Source organism: Alligator mississippiensis, chromosome 2 (assembly GCF_030867095.1).
Source record: "Alligator mississippiensis isolate rAllMis1 chromosome 2, rAllMis1, whole genome shotgun sequence".
Lineage (NCBI taxonomy): Eukaryota > Metazoa > Chordata > Crocodylia > Alligatoridae > Alligator > Alligator mississippiensis.
Window position 1 is genome coordinate 59,105,825 of NC_081825.1, and position 23,125 is coordinate 59,128,949.

The 23,125-nt window shown below is 41.5% G+C and overlaps 1 protein-coding gene across 10 annotated transcripts in view; it reads left to right on the top strand.

Annotated features, from left to right (window-relative positions):
• FIP1L1 (factor interacting with PAPOLA and CPSF1) overlaps nt 1-23,125 on the top strand; it is a 75,086-nt gene that overhangs the window by 47,535 nt on the left and 4,426 nt on the right. For 8 of the 10 annotated variants that reach the window (XM_059721740.1, XM_059721745.1, XM_059721744.1 and 5 more), the window contains 4 exons: nt 2,516-2,542; nt 2,851-2,905; nt 7,108-7,163; nt 17,364-17,583. In XM_059721740.1, the coding sequence (XP_059577723.1) occupies nt 2,516-2,542; nt 2,851-2,905; nt 7,108-7,163; nt 17,364-17,583 (358 nt within the window). The remainder of the gene's footprint in view (nt 1-2,515; nt 2,543-2,850; nt 2,906-7,107; nt 7,164-17,363; nt 17,584-23,125) is intronic. The other 2 variants (XM_059721738.1, XM_059721746.1) reach the window with 2 other exon arrangements.

Here is a 23,125-nt window from a genome sequence, read left to right on the forward strand (position 1 = left end):
AAATGTTAAGGTAAAGAGATTAATTATATAAGTCAGAAAATTCTAGAAGTTAAGATTGCTGGAGCGTCCTGTCTATGAGATGTTGCTATTTCTGTAGACTTTACAGTATAGGTTCATAAAGCATTCTATATTTAAGCTTACATTTAACCAAGAAAAGTAAAATAGATATGTTCTCTGTATGTAACATACAGAGTTAATATTTCCATTCCTTTTTATCACTTGAATTTTCTAATTCATTTCCATGTTCTATCTCTGTGTTATACTAATATTGTCTAGCTTTATATGATTTTGTGGATTCCTAATAAGGGTGAGTGTAGGAAAAACACTAGTCCATTTAGACAGTGTAGAAGCTCTTCCAATTTCATTAGCAGATCTTGACGGTCTTTATCTCTGAAACTGATGAGTTGATATAATTTATTTCATATAAATTAACTAGTAAAGTAGTATTGTTAAGTATACTCTGTGTTGCGAAGGCTCACTTAAATTGTTTTGGATGATCACTTATGCTGCTACAGTGAATGCCTTTCTAGAAGCACAGTAGGGTCCAGTTAACACTATTTTAGCTGCTTTAACTTCTGAATTCTCTGACTGTTCTGGTACCTTTTTAAATCTTCAATTTGGATTCATTTGTACATACATGAGAAGTATGGGACATTATTTTAAAATAAATGTTTGGTGTATTGATTATTTGGATAATTGTTCAATTCAGTTTTTGAAATAGCTGTTGATGGAAAATGCATATTTTAAATTATCCCTAATTTTTTCAGTTTTTGTTTTTTGAGAATGTCCTTACTGTGTTAAGAATATTCACATCTGGAGTCTTGTAACAGTCTAACAAATTATTAGCAGATGTTTTCATATTGTAGTTGAGTATTTCAGACTTTGTGTTTTTATAATTCAAGGAACTTTCTGTAAATCCACTCATATTGAAATAACAAATCATCATCTTTCAAGCAGAACATTATATTCTGTTTTTAGTTATATTATAGACATTGGTTTTTGTTTTAAAACAAATATTAACTACACTGTCTTGCCCGTGGACTGTATTGAAGCAGTTCTTTAATACATTCAGCAAGGACGTGCAGGCTAAAGTTTTTGAATGTGTGTACCTGTAGTTGGACCCTTTATTTTTAGGCACCTAAGGAAAGTTAATTGACTTTCAGATATGGTGAGTACCTAACTCCTGCTGAAAGATATGTTGAGGGTTAGCTTGGTGATCTCAGTTAGAGGCATGAACTTCTAGACACTAAGTTTGAAAATTTTGACCTTGATATCTTAAGCTGTGGTACTGCAAAAAGTCCTCCCTTTTAAAGCTATAGAAATACTGTCAGAAGTAGAAAGAGGTAGTTAGCTATGTTTATGTGTAGTCAGGCAGAAGGCAGGATATAAGATGCACCTTGCAGACTAACTGAATTAGAGATGCATAAGCTTTTGTGAGCAAGAACTCACTTCATCAGAGAGCACTAGATGGAATCACAAACAGTCTGAAATATTCAGTATGGTACATCTGTACCCTGCCCCATGAGTAAGTGAGGTTTGCAGAATAAGGTGCTATGGGCCTAATCCAAAGCCCATTGAAGTCAATGGAAATCATTCTATTAAATTCAATGGACTTTAGACTGGAGCCCAACCAGAGTAATGTATTTGGTTGTAACTTAAGTTAGTTTTATGGGATATTTTAGTGTACATAATTAAACTTTGCTCCCAAAAATCACAATTTCTTTTTTTAATGCATTTTGAAAGCACAGAAACAGAACAAGTAATTTCTGCATGTGGCTGCTTTAGAGCAGTGTTTCTCAACCAGTGGGACGCAAAGGTTGTGTAGGTGGGACTTCAACTCATTGCCCAATTGAATCAGTTTTTTGCACTTCAAATAGTTAAATCAACAGCTATCTCGAACAGTGCAATTTGTGGAGTTTTGTTTTAATCATGGTGGGACCAGGGTTTTTTGACAAAATGGTTGGTGGGACATAAGGTGCAAAAGGTTGAGAACCACTGCTTTAGAGGAAACATGCTTACTGGTTGGCTGTAAAAGGAAAATGTTGATTTAAATTTTTTAACCATGCAGAATTAATAGATGTAGAATAGTATGGCATTAGTTGGAGACTTCGTAGAACTTCCTGCCTGCTGTAGTTGAAGTCAGTTCTTTCAACCCTAAGCAGTAAAATTCCATGATTCAACTACTCTTCTCCCTCCAAAAATCATGAGACTTAAATTTGTGCATTGTTGGAGGATTATTTGTTTTTTTTTTATTTTTGTAATTTATTAAGTGCACTTGAGGCATAGTTTGAAAAAAAAAAAAAAATCAACCTTGTTGTCAAGATTCGTGCTGGATTTTGGTTTTGTTGTTCTGATGGAATCTATAGCAATATCTCTTCCTATTTTGAGGGCATGGAAATGAGGTACTAATGCCTCTGTTTGTACATGGTGTGATGACATAACATTTACTGTATTTCCAGATAATGAACTCTAGTTATTACTAAAAATTGATTAGTTTTCCGTCTTTTTTCTTTAGGTATACCAATAACTGTGCCACCACCAGGTAAATTTATTTAGATATTTTCTGAAATGTTATTAAGAAATGTAGAACTTGAATGTAGAACACAAAGTTGCCTATGTTTCTTGTTTATATCAATAGGTCAGTCTATAAATACAGTGCTGTACATGAAGCTCTAGGCCCAGTTGTTTTTTGGCAAGATAGATGTGGAATAGTTTTAATATTCTTGAATATTCTGTATGTCAGTTACTTAAAATAGTTCATTTTTTGCTATTCCCCCCAATCCTTTCCTTTGCAAAGAAAAGATTTGTTTTAACAGCCAATTTGTGATGTTTTCCAATGTAATATTACAGGCTTTCCACCCCCTCCTGGAGGTCCACCACCTTCCCTTATACCAACAATAGAAAGGTAACCATTTTTAAAAATTTTCTCATAAAACAAAATCTCTCTCTCTTAACTATAACTTTATGGTTAAGAAAGTTATTTCAAGCATTTGTACAATATCCAAAGCTTTTATGTTGTTTATGTATAAAAGGCTTGTTGTTATTTTTTCCCCTCATCGGTGTTATACTCTAAGTATCAGGTTTTAATACAGTTTATATAGTTACGTATAAAATACTTCACTGTCATTTGATAGACCTATCAAAGTATATTGGTGCCAATATAGTACATCAAGCAGCTCTTCCATTAGTTAATATAACGATTATTCAAAGATTCTCAGGTTGCCCAAAGGCTTACCCAACTTAATCTTACCACTTTTTTTCTAAAACAAAATATGTATGACAAAAAGGTAGTCAAATTCGGGCCATCAAAGTCTAGAAAGTTCCTTAATTAAGTTGCAACACAATATGATGTCATAATATTTCACAACCATCCTTTGATGAAGTAAGATGTAGTCTCCATATTATATCTGAGAGTCAGTGGTTAAGGCCAAAATCATTGCATCTGTTAATTTTGGGTGCTGACTAGGACCTGACTAGATACTAGGACCTGATTTTTTTCAGAGCACTTAACATTCTTGTAGCACTTTTATATTATATTTAAAACTTTTAGTGACTTCAGTTGCAGTTGGGTGTTCATCCGTTCTGCAGATGAGGTGCACACAGGAACTACCTGTGACAAATCTGTTACATAAGAAATGTTGTTGAGATACAACATTAGCATCCCCTCCTTCAGAGAAAGGTTTAGCTACTAAACCACAGAACCAGCCCTTCTTTTCCTTTTCTCCCTTGCCCCTTTCACTGCCTAACTTCTGTAACAAGTGTGGTGGGGTCAGGCATACAACAGTTGAATAATAGCAAGCTTTGATTAATTTTTTGCATACAGAATATTGCAAGAGTTTGTGAAAACAATAGTAAGCATTCAATTACATGAAACTATATTAGCCTTCACTGAGCATTTTAATCCATAAACAGTACCTCTGCTATATGAATTAATGGGTCAGTTACTAGCAATTTATAGAATTATCTACTAGGTGGCCTAGCCACTAGAGTGCAATACTTTGTAATTGGTGTAAGAAAGGATGTGGGATGGGACCTAGAACTCTTGAGCTCTGCTCTGGAATTTGAGAGGTGTGTTCTTAAGTGGATAGAGTCTTCTGCCCTGTCTCCTCCAGCCTGTGCCCTTATACCCTATTATACTCCCATGAACATCAAGTTTACGTCTAAGAGAGTAGAGAATAATGGTAGACTTTAAAGTGCTCCTGTGCACACATCTACACATGAGCCTGTGTCATGAGCAAATTGAACCTGACAAGAGCAACAGCCAAGGGAAGCTCCAGGTTTCTCCATGTGCCAGTCCTGGCAGGGGACATGGGGGCTTAGCCCTGAGCTCTGGAGAGCAGAGGAAGCTATCCTGGCTCAGCGGGCAGGTCCATCCCAGCTGGGGGAGATGGGGCTGGCCCTAAGCCCCGGAATGGCAGGGGGAGCTGTCCTGGTTACAGGTACCAGAAAATGGTGCATTAGACTAATATACTGTGCAGTAATTGCTGCACACATATAGACGGTGATGCTTTACTGCGCATAAGATTAATCTAATGCAGGGGTGGGCAAAATGCGGTCTGTGGGCCACATGTGGCCTGCCAGCCCATTCTATCCGGCCCACGGGGCCCCTAAAAAATTTAGAAAATTAATATGCATCTGCCCCTGGCTGCCTGTCATGCGGCCCTCAATGGCTTGCCAAAACTCAGTATGTGGCCCTCCACCCAAAATAATTGCCCACCCCTGATCTAATGTGTAGTGTTGCACTGATAGAGATTTTGGGGGCTAATGCTGATAGCCAATTTTTAAGGAGGCATATTGGCCTATACTGATCCGACTTCTGATACACAGCCCTGCAGCTTGAAGAGCCGCGTCCAGCTGATAAGTCTGTTGTGGAAGGGAAGGTGGGGGGCAAATCAAGGCCCTTGCGGTGAGGGAGAAGGGTTGAGGGTGGGGTGGGCACTGTTCAGCCAGGGTGGGGCATGGGATAGAGCCATAACTCATCGGGGGTGCCTCTGGATCTGCGCAGGCAGGGTGGGCTGCTGCTGGGGGCTGGGGCTGCATGGGGGTGGGGGAAGGGGGGAGGGGGGTTGGGCTTGGGCTGCACTCGGGGTGGGTGGTGGTAGCACTGGGAGGGGAGATTGGGAGGGGCCACAGCAAATTTTGGGGTGACTTCAGCCCCCTCCCAGTGCCACTGCTTCTCACCCCAAGCGCAGCCTGGCCCAGCCTCCACCGGGAAAAGTCTGATCCCACCCTGGCCCCAGCCTATAGTTGCAGTCTGCCCTGCCCTGCCCCACACAGATCTGGGGGCACACACCCTTCCCCTGTGCCCTCCCATGGTGCATCCAGCAGTGGGAGCTGCCCTCCCTATGCCCCCTGAATGAGCTGCAGCTCCATCCTGTGCCCTGCCCCGACTGGGCAGTGCCTGCCCCAGCTACTGCCCTACCCCCAGTCCCACTCTTCCCTCACCGCAGGGGCTTTGATCTGCCCCCCCCATGCCTCTTTGTTCCCCCTTCCCCTTCTACCACAACAGACTTACCAGCTGCACGCAGCTCTTCAAACTGCAGGGCTACATATCGGCAATTGGATCGTTATCGGCCGATATGCCACTTTAAAAATTGGCTATCAGTATCAGCCCCCAAAATCTCTATCGGTGCACCCCTACTTAATGATTATGTCCTTTGCAGGTAGTGTAAGGGATCAAGGCTGGAGTGCAAGCATATGACTACCATACAGTTGGCTCTAGCTTTTTGCAGATTCCTTGAAATCGACCAGATTTAGGGGAGGTCCTCAAGCCTCTTTTGTGATGTATAGCACAGAAAAGCAAACTACCCACCCACCTTCCAGGATAGTGTTGTGAAATCTTTGAGGAAATCCTCTGATTTCCTCCAGTGTGTTTTAATACAGATGATTTGGGGTTTCATTTTATATGTTAGCGAAGTTCTTTTATTATGGCTCTGTTTTTAAAGAGAACAAAGCTAGTACAAAGTACTGTTTATGAAGGCCTGAGGAGTTTGTGCTTTTGGATTGTTATGGTTTTTAATTACTATTTTTTTTATTAATTTAGGGAATATTTTATAGAGGCTGTTCAGTATAGTATAATTTCTGTAAAAGAAAATTATCATTGATGGAGATGCAAGGTTTTAAAATAATCTTTACAAATATTTTAAAATATTCAGATATTTTATAAGGCTTTCATTATACAGTTGTTTAAAACCAAACTGATCCAATAGTTTTCTTACACTCTGAAGTTGCCTTTCAGCAAAAAAGTAGCACATAAGTAAATATGTTGAGTAAGGTGAAGATAATTAATTCAAGCTCTCTAGGAAGCAGTAAAACTTATCAAAGATGATTGGAAGTTGAATTAAGCTTTTTCTGCATATTGTCCTTTTCAGCCTTTCTATATTTTACCTATTTAAATTGGCTGCCATTGAAAGAAGTACATCATGAAAATGTGAAATTGATTCAGCAGAATATTTATAGAATGAGCCATTGAAGTTCACCTGTTTTTTATACATGTGTAAGAAAAAAAGAGATTCACTTATTTAACAGGAAGAGTATGAGGAAAGTTTCATTCATAGATTTGCTTGTTGCCAAGCATTTGGGCATGGAGTTTGATTGCTTTGCCAATTTTGTTGAATTTTCTTGGAATAGAAGCAATGTGTTGAATTGGGGAGAAAAAACAATGAAGACTAAACAGAGTGGATATCGTAATATAGAGCATCTCTTCAAGCAAGTTTTGAAAACGTTTTTTCTTGAAATATCAGCAACTTCTTGAAATAGAAATTATAAAGATAGAACAGAATAGTTTATATGTAATAGAGAACATTTGTTTTGGTGTGTTTTAGAAACAAATGTTAAAAATTGTGAGCGTTATATATTAATATGATTTTTAACATGGCTATTACAAAAAAATAATATAGATATATATATGACTTCTGTGTTGAATGCAATTGGTAATTAAATTGCTCTTTTAAATTAATGCTTTAAAAGGAGAATTTAAGTATGTCCTCTTTTAACATAGTTTGTTATAGTCAATTGTAAAAATTGTGAAGAATAAAATTAGGTATTATGCTCATGAATCGAGACAGTTTTAAAACAGGACCCTAATGCCTATTTACTGTTCAACAGTGGACATTCCTCTGGTTATGACGGTCGCTCTGCTCGTGCATTTCCATATGGTAATGGTGAGTATGTTGATCAGACTTGATGATTTTACTTAGGCTTTTTCAAAAATTGTTTAAAATAGTTGTAGTCTGATTTTAGTTAGGCCTCTTCTATGCTTGCACATGTAGCTCAAGCAGACGCAACTTGATATAATGCATGATCAGTACAATCATACCACCTGCCATGCCATACGCAATTGTGTGGATTGTGCATTAAATCCAATTACACCTTATTGCGAATGTAGGGGGAGCCCAATCCTGGGCTCCCCTGCATCTGGAAGAAGCAGGCTCCCACAGCTGGGAGCCCCTTTTCTGGGAGGGCTCCCAGGTGCAGGCACCACACACAGCCAGGACTGAGAGTCCTGCACCTGACAGGGCTCTTGGTCCCAGCTGTGCCACATCAGGTGTGGGACTTACACTCCCAGCTGTGTGTGTAGGCTCTGGGATTTAATGCATCTCTGAACCTTTGGGATCATGGCTGCCTCAGTACCCCAACCCTGAGTTTCAGCTGACAGGGCTTCCAGCCGCATGGACAGACCCTGTTTCATATGCAAATTAAAGCTTGAGAGCATCCAACTCTAAAGGTACTACATATTTTTGAGGTCTAACTTTATAGCTGGTTGGAGCTTTTTATCATGTGATAAGTACTTTGCACGTGTAACTGGTTTTAAGGTAATTGCATAATTAAGCAGTTAATTGCATGATACCTGTGACGTGTAGAGGGGGCCCTAATAATCTAAACCAGTCTTTTCACTGTTTACAATTTTCTCATAAAACTAAAGGTTGTATGTTATTTTAATCAACTAACTAGCAGCTTAGATTGGTTCCCCTGGTGATCATATGGTGCATATTTACTTATGTTCCTTTTATTTTAAAAAGTTAAAATAACTTAAATAAAAATAAACAATAAAATAGATTCTTTATTGTCTTTGTTTATTTCTTTTTTTATATTTGTATCAAACACTGGGAGATGCACTGTTTGTGTAAAAGACTGCATGTTCTCTAGCTAGGTTTTGCACAACAGATAAACAGACATTCTTTATATTACAGATATCTTCAAAATAAGCTTTGTTTACAAAACAGATTCAATGATGGAAGTCTGAAAGATGCATCTCTGCTGGTTGTTTTCCTGTTAGTTTTGAATATTGAAAAAAGTCCTTGAATCAGCTTGCTGTTCCCTCAATGCAAGAGGGTTGTAGTGCAAAGGATAATCCTTTATGGCTGCCACTCATATTCCATATGTGTGCGCCCTTTCAAGGCCAAGTTTATTTGAATATTACCAAAAAAACTACATTTAAAGAAAATTGACATTGAACAGAGAACTTTAGTGCTGGCATTTTCTAACTTCTGAGTGCTTCAGTTTGAAACTTCAGCATCTTTTAATCTGTAGTTTTCTAACTTTATAAAGAAAAAAAATGAGACAACGAGTTCCATCATCCATGCAAGGGGACTGGACCTGGTCCCTTCCAGCCCTTAACAATCTATGAATCAACACCCACATCATTTAAAAGAAGTATTAGAATCTGTAGATCAGTAGATTTCAAACATTTTGGACTCCAGGCACCCCTTTGGAAAATGCCAGTACTTAGCTTTCATTTTTCACTCATTTTTAGGAATCCGTAGTGACAAAAACATTGACTTTTGTGGTCTTTCTGAGTTCTTTGTAACAGAAGAATTGCTGTATTATTGTTCTGTAGTCAAAAAACAAGTGAAAAAGGCTAAGTATAGGCAGTAAAAAAAGCCTGAGGCAGAATCAATCTAATCCAGGGGCAGGCAATTATTTTGGGCAAAGGGCCACTTACTGAGTTTTGGCAAGCCATCGAGGGCTGCGTGACCGCCAGCCAGGGGCAGATAAATATTAATTTTCTAAATTTTTTTAGGGGCCCTGCAGGCCAGATAGAATGGCCTGGCAGGCCGCATGTGGGACGCATTTTGCCCACCCCGATCTAATCTGTGCAAGTTTCTCTAAGACAGTGGTTCCCAGACTGTGGGTTACAACATCAGCAAATGGGGTCATGAAAACCTGGATCCCTGTTTATCTATATGCTGCAGAAAAACACGGATTTTCTCCTTTAAAACAGAAAAACATGGGAAAACAGGTTTCCTCTTGCAGGCTGGCAGAGTTCCAACTTGCATGGGGCTGGGATGAGCGGGGAGGGCAGTTGGTGGCAGAGGTCACCATGTGCATGTGCACGTGCACATGCATGTGGCAGCCAAGCACTGGTGGAGAGCAGCTTCCACAGCTCCCTCCAGGTAAGTCTATGGGGGCAGGGAAGGTAGGGGGCACAGGCGACGTGTTACGGGGGGCAGGCAACACAATGGGGGCATGGGGAACCATAGACAACATGCCAGAGGGTGGCAGGGGGGCCAAGGCACCCTGGTCAGGCAGGGCATGTGCCTCCTGAGACTTCTGTGCTCACAGTCAGGTGTGGGGCTACAGGTGGGCTGCACCAGCTCCAGGTAGAAGCTGCCTCCGCAGCCCAGAGGGCGGGACCCAGTGCAGGAGGGAGCACCACGCCATCATGGCTACCAGGGTGAGGCATGGCAGCAACAATGGCATGGAGTTGTGTCCCTGCTGTTGCCAGATGTGCAGGGGGCACCTCAGCTTGGTGGCCATAGCAGTGCGGCACTCCCTTTTGCACTGGTCCTGCCCACTGGACCGCAGAGTCTGGAGGGAGGGCAGCAGGGTGGGAGCCCCGAGCCCACAGTGGGCACCCCACATCCTCCCTCATCCCATGGGCTCTGCTCCAGCTGTACTGCCCATGTGGGAAGGGACGTGGGGGGAGCTGGGTTCTGTGCTCTGCTCCAGATGCAGCAGCCTCTGCCTCCTGCAGGCAGCAACCAGGGTGGCCAGGGGGTTGCAGACCCTGGTCCTTTGACACCAGCAGGTCTGGGGGGCTGTGGGAGAGGAGTGAGGGGCACTGGCAGGGCTAGGGTATTGTGGGTGGAGAGTGAGGGGTCACGCTGAGGAACTGGGGTTATGCTGATGAAAAGTTTGGAAGCCACTGCTCTAAAAGTTTTCAAACTTTTTGCATCAGTGTACCCCCTGGCAGCTGGACACAGATCAATGTACCCCTGGCCACCAAGTTGGGGGGTGGCACACAGCCAGATGTGGAGTGGCAGCAGCTGGCATGTGCGAGCTTCCCCAGGCAGGCAGCAGCAGCGCAAGATGCTGCGTGGTGGCACTGTGTCCTTGCCTACACACGTGTACCCCCTAGTGCTGTTTCAGGTACCCCCATAACTTAATAACCCACATAACGTAATCCCACGTCAGATATATAGGAGGAGAAATTTCAACCAAAGGATTAAAGTTTGGCAAAGTTAGAAGCAACTAAAAACAGTTTTATGTTAGACAGCTTTTTCTCTACCTGTACTGCTTCTAAAATATATATTCACAAGAATAAACTTCCTCTTGACAGAACTCATAATGTCAACTGGTAGGCTTCGTTTATGTATTTATTGGTTACAAAAGTTAACCTATATCTATCCACTTTTGCTTCTACTTAGAAGGTTGTTTCTGGCCTTCAGGCTTGGTACCAATATCACACTGAACACACAAGATTCTCGTAGTGATAATCATTCCAACAGTGAATATTTACCATTTCTTAGGCAAAGTAAAAGCCAGAACACAGTCTCCATGTGTGGTTGTGGTGATCAAGAAGCAAGTGAGAAAAATCTAATGGAAAGTTAGAGGGGTATCTAATTGTGAATGGGCAGACCAGAATCGTAGTTTCAGGTAACAGATAACAGATGTTGGTCAAAGTTACTCTTGTAATAGAAGACAGATTTGAGGTGATAAGTGCTTGTGTCCAAGTATTTTTAACTGTCTCTTCAGTGTTAAATCTAGTTTCTAGATATTTTCCCCTCTGTTATTCATTTTAATGTGCATTGCAATCACTCTACCTCCAGTGAAGTCAAGCTGAAAATGACACTCCTGTGGAACTTGTGAATATTGCCCATTAGGTCAGTTGAAAGAGTTAATCAGAGAACATCTTTCTCTCTCCTTTCAGGCTGGTTTTCTCTGGAATGTATTAAGATTCAATTTCTGTTTTATTGTTTTGGAGAAGAAAAGTCTATTGGCAGATTATAACCCATAAATCCATCACTTGATTGCTTTACACAAAAGTTTTATTTCTGAAAGAGAAACTATTTTAACTCTTTCTAAAAATGTCAGATGTGTATGGATGACTGCTTCATTTGTGTGAAATGGTATGATTTGAGAGTAAATGAGGGATTTGATTTTACATCCCATTAAATGAAAGTACCTGGGGTTTGTTTTTTTTTCAATTAATTTGTTTTTAATTAATTAGGCCTGTTAAAATGTGTAAGCAAAAACTGTATCTGATAAATATCCTTGATTTTTTTTTTTTTTATAGTATATGTTCTGTTTGTGTTTATTAAATGTCTAAAATGTGCTGTAAGTTTTCACTGGGTATAACTCCAGTATTTTAAACAGGAAACTCATTTTTTTAAAAAAAATGCGTCTTGGACACTGTCTTTATTTCATAAATAGACCTCCTGGGCAAAACCCTGGTAATCGATACTTTTTGAGAGGTAGTTAGCCATGTTAGTTTCAAGTCAGGAAGAAGGCAGGTTAGATTTGCACCTCATAGACCAGTGTTTCTCAACCGTCTTTGACTTGAGGCAACCCTTGATAGATGCAAGGCACCACTCAGAAAATGTCAGCTCCTAATTTTCACTCTTTTATTTTTAACTGCAGAAAAATAATAGAGCAATTCTTCTGTTGCAAAGAACTCAGACCATAAAGGGCCAGGATGTTTTTAACACTATTTTGCACACTATGGCTTCCTTTTGAAATCTCTGGTTTATCTTGTGAATCATGTTTGATTCACACCTAACTGTGTTGATTGTATGGCACTGGTGTAGTATAAAGCAAACAGCCCTATTTAGCATCAGCCTCTGTTTAGAATTTAGGGGACTATAGTTTGAATGGCTTCACTGATTATAGTAGTATCAGTATGCACTACCTAGAATATGATGAAGAGTGAGGGCTTGTCTATATTTGGAGGTATACTAAAATGGGAATAAGTATGGATTTATAATTGTGGATTAAGCTATATTGGGGGGACTATTGTGAAATACTATATTTACTTAAATGTAAAACAACTTGGAATATAACAGTTGTCTTGTATTACATATAATTAGATTCTATGTATGAAAAACGTTTAAATTTGTTATGATTTTCCAAAGGTATAGGTTGTAGCCATGTTGATCTAAGGACATAGGCAGACAAGGTTCTTTGGGTAAATCTGATATCTTTTATTAGACTAACTAAATAGTTGGAAAAATTCTTCTTAGCAAGCTTTTGGATATAAATACCCTTCTTCAGGCTCAGGAAACATCTGCAGTTGGTGTGTGCTCTTCCTGGAGGGAGTTGGTGGAAGAGCACACACCAACTCCAAATGCTTTCTCAGCCTGGTGAATGGTATTTATACCTGAAAGCTTGATAAGAAAAATGTGTCCAACTATTTGAGTTGGTCTAATAAAAGATATTATAATTTTACAGGTATAGACTCTAATTATTGAAGATGTGCCTCAAATTTTGTTTCCTTCCCACTGCTATAGCAGGGAAAATAAGTCTGGGGGTTTAGGTGCCCCCTTGTCCTCTGCCCCTACAACTTCTTCCCCCTACAGTACCTCCCCTCCTTTACTGTCAGACCCTGCTCTCCCTAAGCACATGGAAGTGAGGGGCAAATTTGAAAACGCTGTCTTTGAAATAAATATGCCTGTAGTAATTTAGCTCCTCTAGAGTTAATGCATGTTACCTTTTTTGAGACTCTTGCAAGTTTTAGCACAGGTAAAAGTATATTTACCATTTCAGTAAATATACTTAATATTACCATTTTAGTAAATATACTTTTAAAGCTGCACTTTTGTATCTATTTTATATATAGTGAAACCTATGCATGATATTAGTCCAAAGTCAAAAGGCTCACGATTTACCATATAGTTCACTGCCCTGGGCCTCAGCAGAGTCAACAGTGTTTCAGATTATGGTAACCCTATAGTTCAACACTGCTCATTATCTGTGTACTCCAGGTACCCCCTACATGTATGTTTGGGGCCATATTTGGTGATTTTTGCCAGACATTTAAGGCTGGTGAAGAGACAGAAATAATTGGGAAAGAAAGTCATAGCTCAGCTGTGGGAGTGAAGAGGAAGTTGAAATGTGTTCAGTGTAGTAGCTCACTATGACTTGAAACAGACAGTGCTGAGGGGGACTGCGCACAATGTGCACCACCTTGTTCAGGTGGGCTATACTTGCCTATCCTTGTAGTAGGTTCCCATCAGGAAATACCATGACCATGAAGGTGGCAGGGGGCAGTACTCTAACCAAGTAGGTGCCTTACAAGTGGCTTTGTGTAGTGGAAGGTGCACCCTTGTCTGCTTGCAGACGGGACTCCCTGCGAGAGCCTCATAGTTAGCTACTCACTGCTCAGCTTCCAATGGGAGGATCTTGGCTACACACGGACTTTATGGAAATGGGAGACTCCTCCCTAGCTTGTTCCTGCTGCCATATGGCTGAGGGCAAGTGAAACTCAGGGGCTTCCGAACCCCAAGACTCTGGGCTTGGGTCTGCATGTAGGATGTCTGCCAAAAGTTTTGGAAGCATCTAAAGCCCCAGGCTGGGGTGGAGGATACTTGCTGGTAGCAGGGCCACATATGGTTTTTGGATGGTTAAAATGGATATGGACCTGATCTGGCTAATTTGACCGGAGCAAAAAAAAGTTCCTTAAAAAAAAAAAAAAAAGTAGGTTCCCATCAGTATGTTTGCTTGATATGGTCTTGTTCAGTATTGGCTGCATTTAATCAACTTCACAGTTTCTTTCCTTTACTAAGCACATGCTGCTTTTGGCCGCAGTTTAGAAAGACAATGTATTTAATGAAGTTTCTTTGTATGCAAATGTAAGACAGGGTACTTTATTCCCCATGCTAATTACTGGGAAAAACCTCCTCATATGTTCAAGTAAATACAGTATATGTTCATACAGGATTTAGCCATTCAGGAACAGTTATTCCAGAGTATTTCAGTAAATATCCAAGTTTAGACAAGCATTCACACTTAAATTCCTGGGTGCTTTTTCTGCTGTGTTCTCTGTTGCTGTTTCTCCTACTGTGAGCAGTCAAAGGAGGGATTCCATGACAGGGGACTGTCAGAATCAACAGAGCAGATGGTGTTAAATCATCAGTATACATCTCCTCTGATAGTCAGTCCTCTGAAATTTTAACGTTCTTTGTCAATTAACAGTTGGATTAGATTATCAGAATGACAGAGGGGCAGAATTATTTAGGAAGCAATAAAAAAAAATCTGATCTGAAAGTTTCAGTCTTTCTTCTCTTTGTGAAGAGAAGTATGAACCAATACTCCCAATGTATTGGTTCATCCCTGGATCACTAGAATATCATTTTTGGCCATGACGCCAGCTGTGTTCCCATCTCGGAATCATTCAGAATGTATAAACCGCAGCAATCATCTTCCAGGATTGCCATTCTGATACCATCATCTGTCTCTGTTCTTCCACTGCATCAAACCCAAGTTCCTTGTCTTTGTTTTTAAGGCTGTCCACCATGTAGCCTCACTCTATCATGCCTATTAAATTATTGTACTCTTGGCACACACCAGCCATTGTTCTGCCAATGAAGCAACTTTTATAGTTAACTTTCCTGCTTCTCCTGGAAGCACCTCTTGCTTTCTTTTGTGCCATTTGCTATTCATGAGAAAAACTCATCAGAATTTGGAAAGTTGCCTTTTTCCACTTTTTCCTGCTGTATCTGATTCTCTTAGATAGTTCCTTCAGATAGAAAAAGAGTGTCTGTAAACAAAGAATATATGTTCTGGAGACTATTGCTATTGTGGGTGATCAGTGGTATCCTTGGAATAAATCAGTCATTTATGAAAGAAACTTTTGGAAATGGAATTATGTTTTAATTTGATGTTTTATGGAAAAATGTTTCTATTCATTATTTAAAATTCCTTAAAGATATGGGCACATCTTACCTACACTTTTAGAAGCCCACCTGCTAGATTATTTTTAAGCTATCAAATTTTCAAAACAGTTTTTAATTTAACATTATACATCTTGCTTACTTATTGTTCTGGCTTGTATGTGCAGATAATCTTTGCCATATAATGTTCTTTCCCATATAAGTATTGCAAAAACAATTTCACACAGATTCACAGAAGTTTAGGGCTGGCAGAAACAACTTTTTTCTTGTACAAACTGGACACAATACTTGCTGTTTTAATACAACTTGGTACAACTTTATTTTTATGAAACTCTTCTCCAAAACTATTGCTTTATGTTAATTCCTTCTGCTGGAACTCTCAATTATCATACCTTTAGTTGTTGCTTCTCTCCATGTTACCAAAAAAAAAGTAAAATTTCATAACTTAAATTAAAATATTCTGTTGTCTAGTCTGTTCAAGCCCTGAAGACTATACATGCTTAGTTGACATCACGGCAAGTCAAGGAAATTAACAATCTTTAAAGACCAGCTGTTTCTTGCTATTTCTGGCTGCTTTCCTTAGAAGAATTTCAGTTTTGGCAGCGTAATAGACAAAAACACTATTGTTCTGGGATGTTGTTTCTGTTAACTGTTTGCTTCTTCTGTATTCCTGTAGTGGAATATTAGTTAATGTTCATTTTTTTTGTTAGATGTACAGCATTGTAGATCCTCTTGTGCTCTGGGTTATTTGAGTTTTCACTGGAAATAACATTTTAAGGAGGCAGTTCTTTTCCATCGCTCCACCATTTGCTCAGAGCATCTTTTTTTTTCCCCCCTTAGATCCGTTGACAAACCTTGGTCTTAAAATTATGCCAAAGCACTGCACTTCATGTATATCAAGCGGCATTCTAGACAGGAAAGACTGAAAATCCTTCTTCAGAATCCCACTGGCTCTCTTACTACTTATAACATGCAGTATTGATGCAACACTTCATTTTTCAAAGCTACATGCATTTGTTAACTTTGCCTACAACACCATGTGACTTACAAGGAAAGAAGTTGAGTCTTACTGTAACCTTGAGCAAATAATTTAACTGCAAAGGGATATGCTGGCAAAACATATTAGAACTGTAGAATTCTTAACCTCCAAACTTGCACTAAATCCACTAGCTAGTGCTGTAGTAAAATGAAGCAGTGACTCTTGAGCAATATGAGGCACTCCTGTTAATCCATTCTCTGAGGCAAAGTATTGTCAATGCAGAACATTATTATTGGACCATTAAGTCAGACCTTGAGTCATTTTAATCTTTTTTGGTGTCTTACCATTGTAGGAGAATTTTTTTGTATCAGACTTCTGGTTACATAAAAAAAACCCCCTGGATTGCTCAAGGGTGTTTATTTCTTTTAATGCATTAAAGTAGTCTGACTATCAATATTTCTTCTTAAAAACAAGTATATCATGTCTTCAAAAAGTCTCAGACCAAAGAGCATGAGATTTCATTTTCTGAAAATGTAACATGTTTTAACTGTAATAATAGTTTTGGTCAACATTTATCAGAAACATAACTTGAATAAATCTAAAATTATAGCCTTCTGTTTCCCCCAGCGAAGACATTTTATAATTGTATTTTGTCTCCAAACAGACTTTGAAAAAAAATGTTAAATAGGAAATTTAAAAAATAAAATATTTAAAGTAATGATCAAAAACATTTTATGCTTAACATCTAGTAGTAACTAACTTTATTTTGCACATTTCATTACTTCTGTGACTTTATTCAGCTTATATATCTTAAAGAAAAAAAAAGTTAGAAGGACTCTTTCTTCACACTTCTGAAGTGTACTTTCTGAGCCACAGTGTTTAAAAGCATGCATAATTCATGTTTGTCCTAGCTCTGATACTTCGTGTATGCTTTGTTTTTACAAAAGTAGAATAACTCTGATCGCATAATTGTGAATCTTTTTAGGATGTTTGTATAATTATTTTCCTTGTAATTAAGGCAGGCAGACATTTTTATTCTCCACAGTGCCTAATTGAACAAACAAAATATACTCTGCTTTTATACATCATGGAATTAATGTGCAGTTGACTTCCTGAGCCTTTGGATTGTTGTCATTAGAAACTTGTGGAGGAGGAATTGGAAAAAAACTGTGTGGGGTATACAAAAATTTCTGTCATTTCAAATGTGAATCATATTGCATTTTTCAAACCTTATCAGCTTTTGTTCTTTCTAATATTAGCATTTTTTTCTTTAGTCACCTTTCCGCACCTTGCAGGTTCTGCTCCTTCATGGCCTAGTCTTGTGGAAACCAGCAAGCAGTGGGATTATTATGCACGAAGGGAGAAAGAAAGGGAGCGAGAGAGAGACCGAGAAAGGGACCGGGATCGGGATCGTGATCGTGATAGGGAACGAGATCGGACCAGAGAGAGAGAGAGGGACCGAGATCATAGTCCAACTCCAAGTGTGTTCAACAGGTTAGTATAAATACTTGGCTGCAGTAGTCAAGACGTACATTTTTTGTGCATATCAAATAATGTGCTTTAGCATTTAAAGTCTTAGTGTGCAGCTAGATATTCTTAAGGGACAGGAAGGTGTGGTTCTCCTTCCTCTTTGTTTTCTGTTGGGAATTATACCAAAAAATTTCAGATGTAAAATAGAAGTGTCAAATCTTTTATTTAAATTATTTGAAGTGCAGAAAGCATCACAAAAGGATTTAGGGTTTATGCTTGACCTCCTTAGTTCCACAAACATTTGTAGAAGTATTAAATGAATCTTGGTTCTATCACTGTTACTTTGTAATTGGAATTCCTAATTCTCTGCCAAAAGCAATGTCCTGCAACAATTGACCCTAATTTGAAGCAGTGGTAGTACTGGCTACTAAAAGGGGGTTAGTTTTTTTGGTGGATTTTGTGATTAGTTCAGGATGAATAATGCTGTGCCTTTGCTATTTATTTGTTAATAAATTTTATTAACAGGTTTTACTCTTAAGGTCAAAAACGGTTTTTGTTTCCAAATTGCTAATTTTTATTGGGATTTTGACTCTCTAACAGTTTTTATTTTTAAGTGATTAAACTCAGATTCTGTTGAGACATTTGGTTTGTTTATGTGTAAAAACATAGAATGTATCAGGTTGAACTGGTGTGACAAGAACATGCCAGATGTCTACGGGCTTGCCAAGGTTACATATATTTACTTTTTTTTTGAGGAAGTTTGCTCATGCATTTCTGGCGCTTGTAAATTATTTTGCGGTAAATCATGTAACTTCAGTTAGTTTTATTTTTTTCACTTTCAAATTTTTACCGTGTGTGCGCATATGAGAGAGAGCACACAAGAGTGAGCACATGCTATTAAAGATGATTTGGGAGCTATCACTCTAATTGTCTTACGTTGTGGAGTGTGAGAAGAACACCAGGAGTCAGTGTTACCTTAGTTCAGACAGTTTGGCAGTGTTTTCTGTTAACTTTATCTATTGATACAGGCAAAAAAAAAAAAAGAATTGTGAAAGGCCCAAATTAGGTGCAAGAAATCTTTTTTTTTTTAATTTCATGCAGACACTGACATTGTGGCGGTGATGTCCTGTACTATGTGTATGTTTTATATTACAAATTACAAGGTCAGTTTTTAAGAACTTAAGACCAGTTTAAACATCTGTTTCTCAGGCAGCTTGAGTGAAGGCCAGAAAGAAGGCTGGTCATTCAAGGGTGCTTGAAATGAGCCTTAATGGCTTCCAGGCCTGGAGAAGTCTCTGTGCTTCTGCCAGAGTTATCAGTTAGGGAGGGGGAAGAGGAGACTTCATCTTTTTTTATGTGACTAAATTATCTACCATCTGCAGCAAAGCTGCTGCCACATGGCTGTGTAAGAAACCAAGAGGCCCTTAACTTGTTAAAAAAAAAAGTTGGCTTGTGAATAACAGAGAAGGTAGGAGAAGACTTAATGAAGACAGACCATGCAGACACAACAGTGTTGGGGGGTTTTTAAGGTTTATTTATAATTTCATTCAGTTTTTAAAAATGAAACCACCTATAGGGAGGAGGAGAAGAGGATGAACTATTTCAGGAAGCACAAAGATGTGTTTCTTTTATTTTAGGGACAAAGTACTTACCTGTGGTGTCATAGAGAAATAGGGCTAGAAGGGACCTCCAGAAGTCATCTAGTCCAACCCCCTGCTTGAGTCAGGATCATCCATATCCAAACTATCCCATACAACCATAATCTAAACCAGGGGTAGGCAATCCCTGGTATGGGTGCCAGAGTGTGGCTCACAAAGGCATTTTACTTGGTACACGGACAGCGGGAAAGGGGCTGGAGCTGCACTGCCACAACAAGGATTTGGGTCCCTTGCAGCTCTCCTGCTATATGCCCCTGGCATGCTAACATCTTACAATTTGAGGTTGCAGGTGTTTTTGGCATTCTGCCCAAAAACATTGCTGACCTTTGATCTAAGCTCTACAGAAGACTACCCTCAACCCTGACACAAAATAGGTCTAACACCCTAACCTACCACAAGTAAAGCAAGGTAACCACAGCAGCCAATGTCCTGCTTTTTTAAAATGTTGTCAGATAAACTTAAGAAGTCCCAGGCAGAGGGCCACCCCCCCACACACACAACAAAGGAAGGAAAAATTAATACAATTCATGTTGCTCTGACCATGGGATAAAATTCCTTCCTGACCCCAAATATGGCACTTGGTCTGACGCTAAGTGGAGGGACAAGACCCTGTAGTTAGGAACCCTCTTTCTTTGCTCCTAGCAGGACAGTCGGCACACCCGAGTTGAAGTCCCCAGCCTCAGCTGTAGCCAACACCCAGTGCCTCTCAGAAGGCTTAAAAACACCCTGACACACATAGCAGAAAAAAAATCGGGTGGGGCACAACCAGTAAAACCCAGAAGCATGGGAAATACCCATAGTAGAACATAGGCATAGCTACACCTAAATCATCCCCAACCAGTGGCTGTCCAACCTCTTCTTCAACACCTCCACTGATGAAGAGTCCACAGTTTCCCTAAGCAGTCTATTCCACTGCCTTGCTATTCTCACAGTGAAGAAGTTATTCTAAATTTACTTTGCTGCAACTTCAATCCATTAGTCCATGTCTTTATCCAGCAAGAGACAAAAGGTTCTTTCTCTCTTTTATGGCAGCCCTTCAGGTATTTGAAGACAGCTATTATGGCCCCTCTTAAGCAATGTTCCCTCTAAGGAGCAGCGGTCCATAAGCGTGCTGCCTTGGTCCGTGAGCGCATCGCCTCGGTCTGGTGTGGGACACTTACCAAAGGGGGCTGGGGCTGGGAGCCAGGGGCTGGAGGCCAGGAGCTGGAGCTGGAGCTGGAGGCTGAGGGCTGAAGCCGGGGCTGGGGGCCAGGGGCTGGAGCCGGGAGCCTGGCGCGGGCTCCTCCGGCTCCGGGGAAGTGCTCCGCTGCTCCACATCGGGGCCAGGGAGTGGAGCACTTCCCTGGAGCTGGCTCCGGGACATTGCTCCACTCCCCAGCCCTGACGCCATGTGCCTCCTCGCTCCCTGAGATGATGCAGGGGGAGCGGAGCAGTGTCCTGGAGCCGGTGGAGCCTCACTGGGGCAGGAAGCGGCTCCTCTGAGGTGAGGCAAGTCAGGGATGACAGCTGGAGCAGGGAGCTGGTGTGGACTCCGTCGGCTCCGGGGACGTGCTCCACTCCCTGGCCCGGATGGGTGGGAGTGGAGCACTTCCTCGGAGCCGGCAGAACCTGCGCCAGGCTCCCGCCCCAGTCTCTCCTGGTGTGCGGCCTTGAAAAGGCTGTGCGCGGCCACACTTCTAGTTTTGTGTAGCCGTGCATGCGCACACCTTAGAAGGAACCTTGATCTTAAGTGCCTTTTCTGCAAGCTGAACATGCCTAGCTCCTTCAGCCTGTCCTCATATGACTTGCCTTACAAGCCCCTTATCTTATTTGCCCACCTCTAGGACCTCTCTAACTTCTCCACATCCTTTTTAAAAATTTGAAGCCCGGAACTACACACACTACTCCAGATGAGGCCTAACCAGTGCCAAGTAGAGGTACTGTCACCTCCCATACAGCATTTCCTCTAAGCTGTGTGGCATGCTTGGCTGCACAGGCACACCTGGCAGTGCAGCATGAGTGCGCCTGCGTGGCCGCACACACCACACAACCTGCAGGACCAGCCATTTGTGCCATGGCCTGGGCTAAACACTCCCCACCACCACCACATAGACACACACAGACACCACCCCACCCCCCCCAAGTGACCCACCGTGGTCTGGACAAAACCCCTTGGTAGGCTGGATCTGGCTCTCGGGTCATATTTTGCATATCCCTGATATAGTTAGAAACCATGTGTAAAATCGTAAGAACTCCTTAGTTTGGAAGTGGGACATGCAGTACTTGTCTCTGTCCCTGGAAATTGCAGTCATATTGGTCTTGTAAAAAAGTGATTAGGGATTTTTAATTTTTTTTTAGTTTTATTTTTTTAAATGTATAACAACTTCTGGCTGAATACTGTGCCTTTTCTCTTGGATTGATAAGATGTAAGACCTCAAAGCCTATGGCTACATGGTATGAGGCAAAACCATGCAGAAATCAGCAAGCTAGATTTGCGCATGCTAGCTTGTTTATCTCTCCATAGCAGTCTTGCATTTTTATGGGCGGACCCCTGCTGTCCAATAAAGAGGAATTAAAAACCAATAGTAACAGTAACACTAATCCCCCTACCCCAGGGGTGGGCAATTATTTTGGTTGAAGGGTCGCTTAATGAGTTTCGGAGGGCCACAAGGGTAGCCCTGCCACTTGACAGGTGCTCCATCCCCTGGCCGCCATCTTGAGACCAGAAGCCTTGCCCCTCACCCCTGACTTTTGCCACTGGAAGTCCCTCCCCTTGCCCCCCAGAAATATCCCTTTTGGGTGGGGGGGGGTACCATTTTGGAACCAGAAAGAAACCCAATCATACACTGAAAGTCAAACACCTACTATAAAATATTTCATTTTATTACAAAAAATATTTTTGTCATGGTTTGCATTTGCAGAGTGTATATATAGGTGATTGCATAACAACTCAAAAATGAAGTCTTACTTTTGTATATTGGGTGGAGGGTGGTTGCTGTTCTAATGCTCTGTGTCTATATGGTGGGGTTCTGAGGGTATGGCTCTGTGTGTGTGGTGTGTATATATGCAGGAGGGTTGTGGGGGCAGGATGTGGGTGTGAGGAGGTGGGGACCCCCACAAACCGTGCCCCCCCCCCCCCCATAGTGCATCGGAGGCAGTAGCAGCAGGCGAGGGCACTCGAGGTGCTTGTGCCTGGTACAGGGGCTGGTGCCCAGCAGCACGCAGCTCTGGCCAGTGCTACATGGGGCAAGGAGCACAGCCAGGCTGGCCCATGCTATTACTCAGGGCTCTGTACGGCACACTTGCAGCTGCTGCATGTGCACGCCACCGAGGGAAGCCCCATGCGTTGGAGCCAGAGGCCTTCTCTGCCCCTTGCCATGCAGGTGCCAGGGCTCCCCTCCACTTCCAGTAGAGTCTTGGGATCTGGGCAAAAATGGGTGGGGAAGGCACGCGGCTCCAGCCTGTGGGGCTTCCCCCGGTGGTGCACAAGTGTGGGAGCTGCACATGCACCGCGCAGAGCCCCATGCAATAGAGGTAGGCTGGCCTGGCTGCACTCTTCACCCCAATGTGTAGCACTGACTGGCAGCAAGGGGCAGTGTGGCATGGGGGGAGTGTGTTGGGGGTCCCCACATGCGCCCACCCGAGCTTCATGCTCCTGCCACCCCCTGGGTGCGGGCTCCCTGCTGCCAGCCCCACCCCCACACTGCTGTCACCCAACTGCAGCTTTCCCCCACCCCCACTGCTGCCACTTCCCTACCTGCTTCCCAGAGCAAGCAGGATGCCAGAGAAGCCGAGCAGTGGCAGCAGCAGCCCCACCCAGAAGCTGTGTACTGGCTGAGCTGGGCCCTTCTGTGCGCCAGGGTTGGGGGCGGGGGGGTGTACATGTGGGCACCTTACTCTCACCCTAGTGGGCAGAAGGGCTGGGTCAG